Source organism: Miniopterus schreibersii, assembly GCF_964146895.1.
Source record: "Miniopterus schreibersii genome assembly, chromosome: 12".
Classification (NCBI taxonomy): domain Eukaryota; kingdom Metazoa; phylum Chordata; class Mammalia; order Chiroptera; family Miniopteridae; genus Miniopterus; species Miniopterus schreibersii.
Window position 1 is genome coordinate 40,964,684 of NC_138112.1, and position 12,698 is coordinate 40,977,381.

The 12,698-nt window shown below is 34.9% G+C and overlaps 1 protein-coding gene across 1 annotated transcript in view; it reads left to right on the forward strand.

Annotated features, from left to right (window-relative positions):
* IPO7 (importin 7) overlaps positions 1–7,562 on the forward strand; it is a 49,248-nt gene extending 41,686 nt beyond the window's left edge. Inside the window, exons 20-25 of the mRNA XM_081154629.1 lie at positions 634–729; positions 1,406–1,626; positions 1,719–1,924; positions 2,965–3,171; positions 4,851–4,967; positions 5,442–7,562. Of these exons, the coding sequence (XP_081010755.1) occupies positions 634–729; positions 1,406–1,626; positions 1,719–1,924; positions 2,965–3,171; positions 4,851–4,967; positions 5,442–5,539 (945 nt within the window). The 3' untranslated portion in view covers positions 5,540–7,562. The remainder of the gene's footprint in view (positions 1–633; positions 730–1,405; positions 1,627–1,718; positions 1,925–2,964; positions 3,172–4,850; positions 4,968–5,441) is intronic.
* Positions 7,563–12,698: the final 5,136 nt, after the last annotated feature.

Here is a 12,698-nt window from a genome sequence, read left to right on the forward strand (position 1 = left end):
AGTCCTTTAGTGCTAACTAGCATGCGTAGTCCTTGTTTTTTATTTGCTGCCTCTTCCTTCTTCCTCTCCCACTCAGTATTTTTATTTGTTGAGACTTGTGTAAAGAAAAGATATTCTGAGTAATAACAGCTTGTTTTTTGTTTTTTTTAACCCTCACCCAAGATACATCGATTGGTTGCCTCCCACACTGATTGAGCCTACAGCCAAGGCATGTGCCCTTGGCTGGAATCAAACCTGGGCCCCTTCAGTCTGCAGGCTGATGCTCTAACCACGGAGCCAAACCTGCCAGGGCACAGCTTAGTTTTTTTGTAGTTGTTTACATAAGAGCCAGATATTTCTGAGAAAGGTAGGGTCCTTTCGCACATTTCTATGAAAAAGTAGTGGTGTCAACATGCTGTAATTCAGAATGGCACTACAGAGGAGGTGCTTTGATTATGTAGACCAAGATCCAGATTGCTAGAATATGACAGATGAACAACTTCACATCCTCAGAAGTGCTTTAAATTATATTCTGAATATTGCAGTCATTCATATTTAGAGTATCTTAAATGCTCCAGAGACTAAGACAGGACAGAAATGCTCAATTTGAAAGGTTTCATGACCCCTCACTTCAATTTATATTGTGTTGGCCAGGTTCTTACAGGAGTTGCAGGAGAAGATGCAGAGTGTCATGCAGCAAAATTGTTAGAGGTCATCATTCTACAGTGCAAAGGGCGTGGCATTGACCAGGTCAGTGAGGCTAACTATTAACGATTTGTATGCGAGGCTTCAGAGGGGAAATCCTTTTTTCTTTTTGGCCATTTGTTATATCTTCTGTATATTGTTGTTTATTATGACACCTAGATAAATTGGTTTAAAATGTAACATATATAATAATGATCATATGTCTAATATGTGTGTGTTCAATATGACTGGCAAGTTTTATGGCTACTTGTTATCATGCAAGGTAAGTTTTGACTAGATTTTCTTATAGTATGTTGTGAGAATATTGCTTGCCACGTTATTGCTTTGCAGTAAAATAGATTTAGTCATTAAATTTCCATAGTCAGTTTCAATAAGAATTTTTTCCAGCTTTATTGATATATAAATGAAGTATAACACTTTATAAGTTGAAGATATACAGTTGGTACATGTATATATTGCAGAAATAATTACCACAGTAAGGTTAGCCAATAAAAGTATTGTGAATACGTGATTGCTATTGTTGGTGAGGCTCTAATATCTCAGTGAAGTCTTGTCTCTCTCTAAAATTAGATTTCCCAGTAAAATGCCTCAACAAAAAAACTATTGTATCATTTAATGGGGAAAGAGGGTGAGTTGAGGTAACAAGTAAGTTAGTATGGGTAGGATAATTAGATTGCTATTAACTTACAATTTTGGAATATGTTCCTATCTTTCTTTACAGTGCATTCCCTTATTCGTAGAAGCAGCTTTAGAGAGACTGACAAGAGAGGTGAAAACAAGTGAACTTCGAACAATGTGCCTGCAAGTTGCCATTGCAGCTTTGTATTATAATCCACACCTGCTTCTTAACACCTTAGAAAATCTTCGCTTCCCTAATAATGTTGAACCAGTTACAAATCATTTTATTACACAGTGGCTTAATGATGTTGATTGTTTCTTAGGGTGAGTGACATATATTGGATATTTGTTTATTTAACTTTGTAAGGAACTCTGCTTATTAAGAAAAAAAGAAAAATCTTTATTTTATTTTTTAGGCTACATGACAGAAAGATGTGTGTTCTGGGCTTATGTGCTCTTATTGATATGGAACAGATACCACAAGTTTTAAATCAGGTTTCTGGACAGATTTTGCCAGCTTTCATCCTTTTATTTAATGGATTAAAAAGAGCGTATGCCTGCCATGCAGAACATGAGAATGACAGTGATGACGATGATGAAGCTGATGATGACGATGAAACGGGTAAGGAATTTGGGATGGAGGAAGCCAAACTTACCTAGTTAATATCACTAGACTTAACTTGTTTTATTAGCCCTTCTCCTAAAGAAATGTGGGATCATAGTCAAATGTGTTCATTTTCATTATTCATAGAAAGAGAGTCTTACCTTCCCATTAAGGTAAGGTCCATGGAGGCAGGAACTTCAGCTATATCTTCAACACAAAAAGCACTTCTAGGCATTTATGGTTCCTAGTGTTGGCAAACATCTATCATTTATTAGTGCTAAAACCTAAGCATCCTAACCATAAAATTAATTGGATGTTGCCTAATACGTTTCACTTGTAAGACTCTATAGACTATGAGTATAAATTAATAGAATGTTGGTTAAGAGAAATTATTATAATGGTTCCAAAATAAAATAACTATTGCCATTTTTGTTTTTTATTATTTACTAACTTAGCCAGACATGAAAAAATGTTGAAAAACGTGTTCTGTGGATATAATATAAACTTTGTTACTTTACTATTGGTGTTTGGTTTGGTATGTGTCATATGTCTCAGAGTAAACCAAGTGGTGAATCTCATTATGCAAGCCTTTTTCAAACCTCTAATATTAAGAATTGCGGTTGCGCCCTAGCTGGTTTGGCTCAGTGGTTAGAGCGTCGACCCATGGACTGAAGGGTCCCAGGTTCAGTTCTGGCCAAGGGTGCGTACCTTGGTTGCAGGCTCATCCCAGCCCTGGTTGGTGTGCATGCAGGAGGCAACCAATCGATGTCTCTCTCACATTGGTGTTTCTCCCTTCCTTCCACTCTCTCTGAAAAGCAATGCAAAAAATGTCCTCAGGCGAGGATTGGTGGGGAGGGGAAGGAATTGTGGTTGGGTTTCTTGCATTCCTATGAGACTTTTTTCCTATTTATTGCTGAACATATGCTTAAACACTAATTATTGGAACTCTTCCCTGAATTTATTCAATTGTGATTTGCATTTTACTGTTATCACTGTCATTTTGTTGAGTAACAGAATATTGCAATATTTACAAAAGATCCTATTTTATGACTTGGCAGAGGAACTGGGGAGTGATGAAGATGACATTGATGAAGATGGTCAAGAATATTTAGAGATTCTGGCTAAGCAAGCAGGTGAAGATGGAGATGATGATGACTGGGAAGAAAACGATGCTGAGGAGACTGCTCTGGAAGGCTATTCCACAATCATTGATGATGAAGATAACCCTGTTGATGAGTATCAAATATTTAAAGCTATATTTCAAAGTAAGTCATGTTATATGTAATTCATATACCTCTGTATGATCCATTCCCATGAACCAATCTGGTTTTACATCTGTCCATTAAAGGGTTTTGGGTATATCAAACCCAAGAGAATATGATTTAAGATTGTTAGGGAAAGCAACCAGTTATTTCTACTGTTGCCATAGTTTGAGAGCATTTTCTTTATCTTACTATTTTAGATTATAATTTTGAAACATGCATATTACAGGGAAACGGTGTAGTTCAAAAAGTTTATGCGATGACAATTCCTCTTCCCCACTTCTGATTTCTATACCAGATTACCCCATCTGTTCTATCTTCTATCTGTAGGTGTGTGTTTGTGTGTCTTTTCTTCCCAGCCAAACCCACACTTAGCTGTCTGAGAACTGGACAGTTTATAAATAATGGCCTTGGAATCTCTTTTCTTTTTTTCCTGTTTCACAGTGTGGGTGGCTACAGATTATTTGGTGCCGGTTGGTTTGTTTGTTTGTTTACTTTTTTACCATCATGTGCTTGGATTTCAACAAAATATAGCATCTGTGTTCCATCATTCAGCTTAGAAATTAAAATTGGCATATTTGAAATACCCTTTTCCCTCAGAGTTAACTATTGTGCTACTTACTTATCATTCTTACGCATTATGACCTTTGATGTAGATTAAGTTCTCTCATAACCAAAGCATTAGTTTTCCAAGCTCATGACAAAGTAATTTTGTTACAAGGTTGCAGAAACATAAAGAAATGTTTTCTGAGACAGGGCAGGCAGCAAGAATTGATTGAGGTGCCAGGAACTACTGGCTTGCTTTTGTCCATGGCTTTATACTTTGTAGATTTAAACAGATGATAATCCCTAAAGGATTGAGGTATTATATAATTGAGGGCCTGTGCACAGTAAATGCCCTAAAGTAGAAATATAAAATTGTGTGATGAAAAGTCAGATTCCCCCCCACAAAATTCCTGGCACACCTAGTACTTAAGGGAATCCGTTTTCTCAACTTATTTAGTGCATGTTTTCATGAAACATTGTGAGGTTTTTGACACCTGGTCTTGTGGCGTGCTAGAAAAATGCATTCTCCTTTTGTCACAGGGTGAGTTTGACCATTATTTAGGCTATAATATTAAAAATGTGTGAGCATTGATTGTTACTTAAGTACTGCAGAGTTTTCTATGGAAAGACAGATATATTTAAGGTTTGTGAATAGGCAATACAGAAAGAAATGAGGCACTTATTTTGTACCATTCACCCCTTTATATACAACTACTTAAGGTTTCTTGTTTTTGTTTTTTAATTTAGGGCTTTGAGAATTCTAACCAAAGTAGCCTTGATTATTGATTATTATCACGTTGTTTTAACTCTGAATTTCTTAAGGGGGGATTGTGTTAATTTTGTATCTAAACTTTCCTTCATTTGTTACTTATTGTATAAGAACTGGTTTAGGTCTGAATCCTTATTTGCTAGAGATGTGAATTATGAGAATGATTAGGTTTTTTTAAGGCATTAAAGCTACACCAGATTTTTTCCTCCCTGTATCATTTGTTTCACAAGTAACTTAAAATTATTAGAGGGAATATAAAATAGATCAGAATTTTAGTACTGGAAGTGGAGTACAGCAGACAGGTTAGAAAGAAGCTACTAGGCCTCTCTTACTATTTCCATTTCCCCGTTTCATTTCTTTTTGATAGCTATACAAAATCGTAATCCTGTGTGGTATCAGGCTCTGACTCATGGTCTTAATGAAGAACAAAGAAAACAGTTACAGGATATAGCAACACTGGCGGATCAAAGAAGGGCAGCCCATGGTATGTTAATTGACCACAGCCACTCTTTAATGCAATTAATGATTTGTTATAGCTTTAAATTTTTATATTAAATTATTTTTAATTATATAAAAGCTACACTTGTTACAGGTGATAGGAATTCACTCTATCTGAAGGAATGAAGTGAATTTTGTGTTTGGCTACAGTGTACTAAGTGTGGTTGAAGACTACTTTCAGTATGCAGCAGCTTTAATAAGGTTGTTCAAGCTCATGGTGATGGCTTGATAGTTAAAAATCTTATTAAAAGTATAAAAAAGTTTAAAAGTTTTGGAAACTGCTTTCTTAGAATTATATTAAAGAAAATCCCAGGCATTATCTTGTCTTGTTTAAACATTCTAGCCTGTATGCATTTCAAAAAAGGACATTTTAGGTAAATAGCCTAACTTTGGAACTTTGTTCTCCAAAGTAGTAACATGATCGCATGCTCTATTAAACTATCACTTACTTGTTTTCTAGAATCCAAAATGATTGAGAAGCATGGAGGATACAAATTCAGTGCTCCAGTTGTGCCAAGTTCTTTCAATTTTGGAGGCCCGGCACCAGGGATGAATTGAGTTATCACTTTCTTTCCTGCTGTGTGATTGTAGTGATGAGCTTGTGTTCCTCCTAGTAGCAGTTCCAGAACTGGTTCGTGTTATCTACTCTAAACTAATTGATCAATAGATGGACAAAAAAACCCAAACAAAGCAGGAGGTCGGACCTGATCATGCAACTTGGCACTGAAAAAGAAACCAGAGGGATTTTGTGGGGGGAGGGAGGAAACTTGGGGAGGGGGTTATTTTCTTTATTTTTCGAAGAAAGTAAGATTCTGACTGAAAGTTCAAGTGACACTGTGGAAATATGAAACAAGAGGGGATGTCATGAAGGCAGCTTTTCTTTTTCTGAGGAAAAAATAGGCATGGGCTACAGGACTATTTAAAATGTCTCATTTACAGTATAAGCTCAAAGGTAAATGTAATTTTTACACCTATGAGTATTTGTCCAATTTCTGTCTCTTCCTCACCGTTGGGTATCTATTCTTCATTTGTAAATAAGGTAATCGACAACCTTATTCAATCTTCATCCTTTCGCTCATCAAAGATTGTTCCTATGTAGATTATTGGACATTTATTGTAGCACTACATAACTGATTTTTAAAAATCTGTAAATGAATTAGCACTTTCATATTGAAACAAGCCTGCTAGCCTATGTATAAAATAGCAAAATGTTTGCTGTTTATAAAAAGAAGGGATGTAATGGGGTGGGGGGCAGGGGTAATTTCAAATTATTAATTTAAAAATGAACTAGCAATTTTGTACCTAGTGACTTTGTGGTGCGCTCACCTCTGATAGTGACTTGAATTCGGTATGTTAAAAGGGGTTAATGATATTTCATTGCTGCTAAAAAATGGCAACTCCCTCTGTCCTGTTTTTCTTAAAGCTCTCAGTGTACAAGTGGAATATTTGGATACAAGACCTTACTGTAACAAATAAGAAAGGTGATATTTGAAGCATGTAAATTGGATATAAAGTTCTACTCTTAAAGAGTTATCAAGAGTTATGGCTAAACATCGATATATGCAATCTATTAAAAGAACTTAATTCGGCTATTATGTCTTGATTTGATTGCAGTGTTTTCCTAATTATAAAAATTTTTCCTCATAGGCCTGTTTTTATCCTATACCTAGAAAGAGTGCAAAATGCACACTTTTAAAATTTGGCATTTAATATATGCCCTCCCCCTTTACCCCTTTTGATTGTGGTATCTGATCTTAAATATTAAATAAATAGGCTGAAGGCACATGGTTCCCTCCAAAAACCACTATTGATACCACTGCAAAAACAAGTCAATGTAGAGAGGTTGGCTTGCTTCCCTCTCTCTTAACTGCATGTTCAAAAATAAGCCTTTATTGATATTAAACATCTGTCAGATGAGTCATACATTGGGTTATTTTTTTATATACACGTATACACACAATATTTCAAATTGAAAGCAACATCTCAATGGATTCAAACTACTAAATGCTGTTATCTATAACAGACTAGAAAATTTATAACTGTAAAAATGAAACGTGCACATAACTGATATTTAAAATGCATAATGAAGAAAACCCATTGGTGTTTTTTCTTGTATGCCAATAATTAAGCCACTATTGTTGGCACTGTTTGGTTTTCTATTTTAACACTGAAAGGAGTGAAAGTATTTCCTATATTTATGAATTTACTATGAAAATCTTGGGAAAGAAAAAAAAAAGAATTGTCTGTCTAAAGCCTGTGAATGAAAACTGTTAATCAAGTATGTTTCTTTTTCCCCAAGTTGGACACCATCTGTATACACCCTAGGTTGCTTAAGGGGATTTCACTATTAGATAAAATCAATAAAATTTAAATGGAGTAGTTGTATATATGAAACATTGTGTACAGAGGGGAGATATTGAATAGTATTAAACATTTTCGTCTTCCTTTATCTTTTATCCCCTACCTAATATTTAGTCTACTTTTTTAAATTTCAGACTTCACTGCTCTTTGAATTGATAATTCCAGTTTTCACATTGTTATTGGAAAATCATATCTAATAAAGGTTTTAGTTATTCCAGTGCACAGTATGAAAATTCTCATTCACTTAGCTTTTGTTTCAAGGAAATGTATTGGTATGTCTTTGAGAACAAGTTTTATTGTTTCCTCTGTCATACAATCAAAACTAATTTCCATTTATGAATTTTAACTGAAATTAAAGACCTTAAAATTAAACTATATTTAATATTAAATAGTGTTCAAATGGTAGTTTCTAATGCATCTAATATATATACCTCAATTATTTTCAGTATTTCCTTAAACATCAAATTATAGTTTCTTATAATGTTGATATGTCAGTGTTTTTAGGTAAGGTTGTAGGACTTTTGATAACTTTTTGAGAGTATTTACAAACATGTAATTAGTTGCATGTAAATTTTATTTAACATACAGTCTTTCCCACAATTTCACTAACCTATAACTTATTTTTTAATTTATAGAATTCTGATTTTGTATGGGTTTCATTGTCTTTTTTAGTGGCTGACATTAGCATATAATCTTGACTTTTTTGTAAACTTAAGCCATCCATCTTTTAAAAACCTATTTATCAGTATTAAATAAAGGAAGTTCATTTGTTTCTCTGCAGGTTATAAAATGGTGATTACTAACCTATACACTTTTTTATCAAGATGATGGCTGCTGTGTTCACCTCTGGAAGAGACCAGAGTATAGAGCACGGTTGACGTGCCTTGACCAGTGCGGATCAGTTGGTTGGGTGTAGTCCTATGCACCGAGAGGTCACCAGTTCAGTTCCTGGGTCAGGGCACATGCCTGGTTGTGGGTTTGATCTCTGGGTATTGGCTTTATGCCCTATTCAGCCCCAGATATAGTCCCTGAAGCAAGCATGAAGAAAAAAACCATTAAGAATTGTATTACTATGACTAAAACAGGTCTCTGGGAAGACCCAGCACACTGCCTTAAGCATATAATTGGCATTTCAAAGTTTGTAAGATGAATGACTTAAAATTATATTAAAACTTAAGTTATAAAAATGTTAGTTCTGTATAATTTGGTGATGATTACCTGTGACTGTCAGCATTCCATCTGAATTTTAGGTTTTACAAAACCTTGACACAGTTACCCACCCTTGCAATAAAACTTTGGTGCATGTGTTTCTTGTAGAGGGAAACTACATCCCAGCTAGAAATTCCAGATTTTATCACTATGGGAGGAATAAATATCTTTTAAGTAACTTTTTTTTCCCCCCAAGGAAATCCTCCAGGTTTTTTAAAGTAAGGTGTTAATTCTTATATATATTTATAGATCTGTCACATATGGGTTGAAATTTGTCAGTTAAACTCTGAATCCTGTATTTAAATGCTTCCTATCGGTCTTTTAATGTTTCTTTCAAAATTCTTTTAATAAACTCAAACCAAAATTACAGGGGAACTTCTTCAACCTGAAAAATGGCATCCACCCAAAACCTAAAGTTAAAGACTTAAAAACTTTGCCCCTTAAGATCAAGAACCAGACAAGTATGCCCCCTGTTGCCATTTCTGTTCAATATTTACATGAGGTTCTAGCCAGGGCAACTAGGTAAGAAGAGAAAACAAAAGACATCCAGAATGGAAAGACAGCAGTGAATTCACAGATGACATAATCTTGCAGAAAGTCAATCCACGCAAGAAGAGCTAATGACCGTCAAGGTTGTAGGGGACAAGATCAATATACAAAAATCAGTTACACTATATAGCAATGGAATGAAAGTGAAACTAAGGCAATTCCATGTACAACAGCATGAAAATATACTTAGGGATAAACTGAACAGAAGTGAAAAACATACTCTGAAAACTACAAAACTGTTGAAAGAAGACCTAAATAAAGACATTCCATGTTCAAATATTCCCCAAGTTGATCTACAGATGCAGTGTAATTCCTATAAAATCCCAGCTATCTTTTTCGTAAGACAGACAAATGGATCCTAAAATTTGTATGGAAATACAGGGGATTTAGAGTAGCCAAAACATTCCATGTGTGAACATGACTTAGTAATTGTGATGATGGTACTGGTATAAGGGCAGATACCTTATTGACCAATGGAATAAAATTGAATCCAGAAGTAAAATTTGTGGTAGATTGATTTTCAACTAGGGTGCCAAGACCAATGTATGAATCTTCAACAAATGGCTCTAAGACAGCTGGGTGGTATATACATGCAAAAGCCTGAAGTTGGACACTTAACCTCACACCATATACAAAAATTAAAGTGATTCAAAGATTTAAATACAAGATCTCGGGGAAAATGCAGGCCTAAATCTCTATGAATTAGGCAATGCAGCGATTTCCTGGATATACCACCAAAAGAGATGCAAATCCTAAGTATACAGGAACTCTCATAACAGCAAAACATTTTAATAACGGGAAAGAATCCAAGTAGACATTTCTTCAAAGATAGCCAGTACTATTGGGGAAGATGCTCAACATCACTAGTCATTAGGGAAATGCAAATTGGAATAAAAATGAGGTATTCCACACCTACTAGCATGTCTAATCAAGGTGGACAAATACAATTATTGGTGAAGATGTGGGAAAATTAGAAACTTCACACTGTTAAGATGTAAAATGGTTAACTGTTGTGGAAAAGTTTGAAGTTTGGCACTTCCTCTGAAGATTGAAAATAGTGTCACCCAGCGATTCTACTCCCAGATACATAGATATACTCAAGAGAAATGAAAGCCATGTGCACACAAGAACTTGTACATGATTATTAATACTAGCATTATCGCCAAAAAGTCAGACACGAAAGATTCCATTAATATGAAATGTCTAAAATTAGCAAATCCATACAAGCAGAAAATAGATTAGTGATTGCCAGGGGAAGAGGGAAGAAATGTGACTACTAATGGGTGCAGGGTTCCTTTTGGGGATGATGAAAATGTTTTGAATCTGATATTGATGGTTCCACAGCCTTGTGAAGATACTAAAAACTAAAGTGTACACTTAAAATGGTGAATTTTATGGTATATGAGTATCTCGATAATTTTTAGTTTTATTTACAGCAAGTCTCAAATTTGGTTAAAGTTCTCTAAAATGTAACATGAGATACTTAAGAACAGTTTTACTCATGGTTATGTATTTGTCACCATATTAGGGGGAAAATAGTCTTAGAGATTGTATTACTCCAGCATTTTGTTTTGCTACTAGTTCATTTTTTTCATTCTCATTACTGTATCAGACAGCCAAAGCTGGTGTCAGTGTTGGGAAAGGGATCCTTAAAATTCTTTTTCTGTAAATTTGCATGTTACATCTTTCAATGTAATACATAGTATTAGGAATTTAAGACTGAGCCAACCCCCCCCCCCCCAAAAAAAATTATAGCACTTAGGGTTTTCTTATAAAATGGTACCAATCTTATTGCTTATTTGGAGACATGATCTTCACCTCAAAAAAAAAAAGTTCTTCATTTCAAGAGTATGAGAAAAATCATGTTTAAAACTGGCTTCATTCATGTATTATCCACTAACTCTGCTACCGAAACACTGTGGACTTAACGTATATTAGTGAAACCTGGTTTTCCTTGTTTGGAATGCTCTACTTTAAACAAATGTAATTAGAAGCTAAAATGAAGCTAGAATCTTGAGGAGGTAGCCAGTTTTAAAAGGACACCTAGTATCTTCAGGGGCTTTGCAAAATTTACAATTTGTAAATTAAGAGTATATTTCCCTTAGTTTGCCACTAAAATAAACCAATACACATTAACCCTCATTGGAAAACTTTACAGATCACTACTGGATGATTTTTCAAATATAGAATGAATGGGTTAACAAGTGGTCCAAGGGTAGAGCTGGTAAAATGGAAAACTTGCATTCATACTGGAACTACATCAGCTTGAAATGAGGGGAATCATGCAATTGGCCACTAACAAAACATTACCAGTTAGAGTATAGAAATGCTTATGTCTATATATACTGAGAATCATTTGAGATTGGGAAGGAACATTTTTAAAAACCTAATCATACACTTCCAAAGTATGTTCTAATTAAGCCCTGATTAATGCTTTCATTGTGGAAACTAAGATTAATTGAATGAGTTTAGTCTACAGGCCAAGAACTCCCAGAAGCCCTATGACACTACAAACTTCGTAGTATATTTTTCATAGCTTTCATCCGAATCTCAAAGGAGCTATTATCAAAGTGCTTGAGAATTGCTGTAGAGACCATTACAGTGAGAACTGGAGAAAGATGGGCTAACATTTATTAAGTACTTGAATGCATGTCTGATAGGCACTGAGCTACATTTGCTTACCTACATTCTCATATATCCTGCCAGTCACACCACACATAGGTGGTTTTACCGTACAGATGAGGCAACAGATTCTGACACAACTGATACACCTACAGTGACATCTCCCAATGCAGAGCAAGCTACTAGTTTGGTTTAAAATTCTCGAGTGTTTAAAATCTACAAATTACTTTTAAAAATTCAAATTTATTACAGAATAATTTTATAAATCCAAGTCATAACCCTTTCTCCCGGAGATACTTTTAAGGACTTAATGCGTCATTTCTCTTTTTTTTTCTGTACATGTAATATTTCAGTGGTTGTCATGGTAGAAATATGACAAATTCAACCAATTCTCCAAAAGGTTTTGTTACTGAAATGTTCTTAAAAACACAATGGTAATAGTTTTTAAAGGGGGCTAGAGATAAATTAGCCTGTTAAGGAAATTGGCCAAATGGTTGAGCTTTAAGAGCCTAGACTAGCATTGGTTGGAAGTGAAATATTTTCAAGCCATTAATTCAAGATACAAGGGATAGGAAGTGATTTGGGGAAAATATGAACATTATGGCTTGCCCTGAATACTGTTTCCTCTCTAAATCAGATTAGAATTACAGCAACCTATCTACCACCACCACCAATTTTTATAACTACTCAGTACTGGGGATACAAAGATGTCCTGTATGAAACGCTCAGAAACAGAACAGATTGATGGTTGCCAGAGGGGAATGGGGTTGAGAAGTACAGATTGGTAGTTACAAAATAGTTATGAGGCTATAAAGTACAGCATAGAAAAAATAGTCAATAATATTGTAATAACTGTATAGTGCCAGCTGGGTACTGGAAATGTGAGGGAGAACACTTTGTAAAGTATATGATTAGCTAACCACTATGCTGCACACCTGAAACTTAACAAAATAATTCTGAATGTAAACTGTAGCTT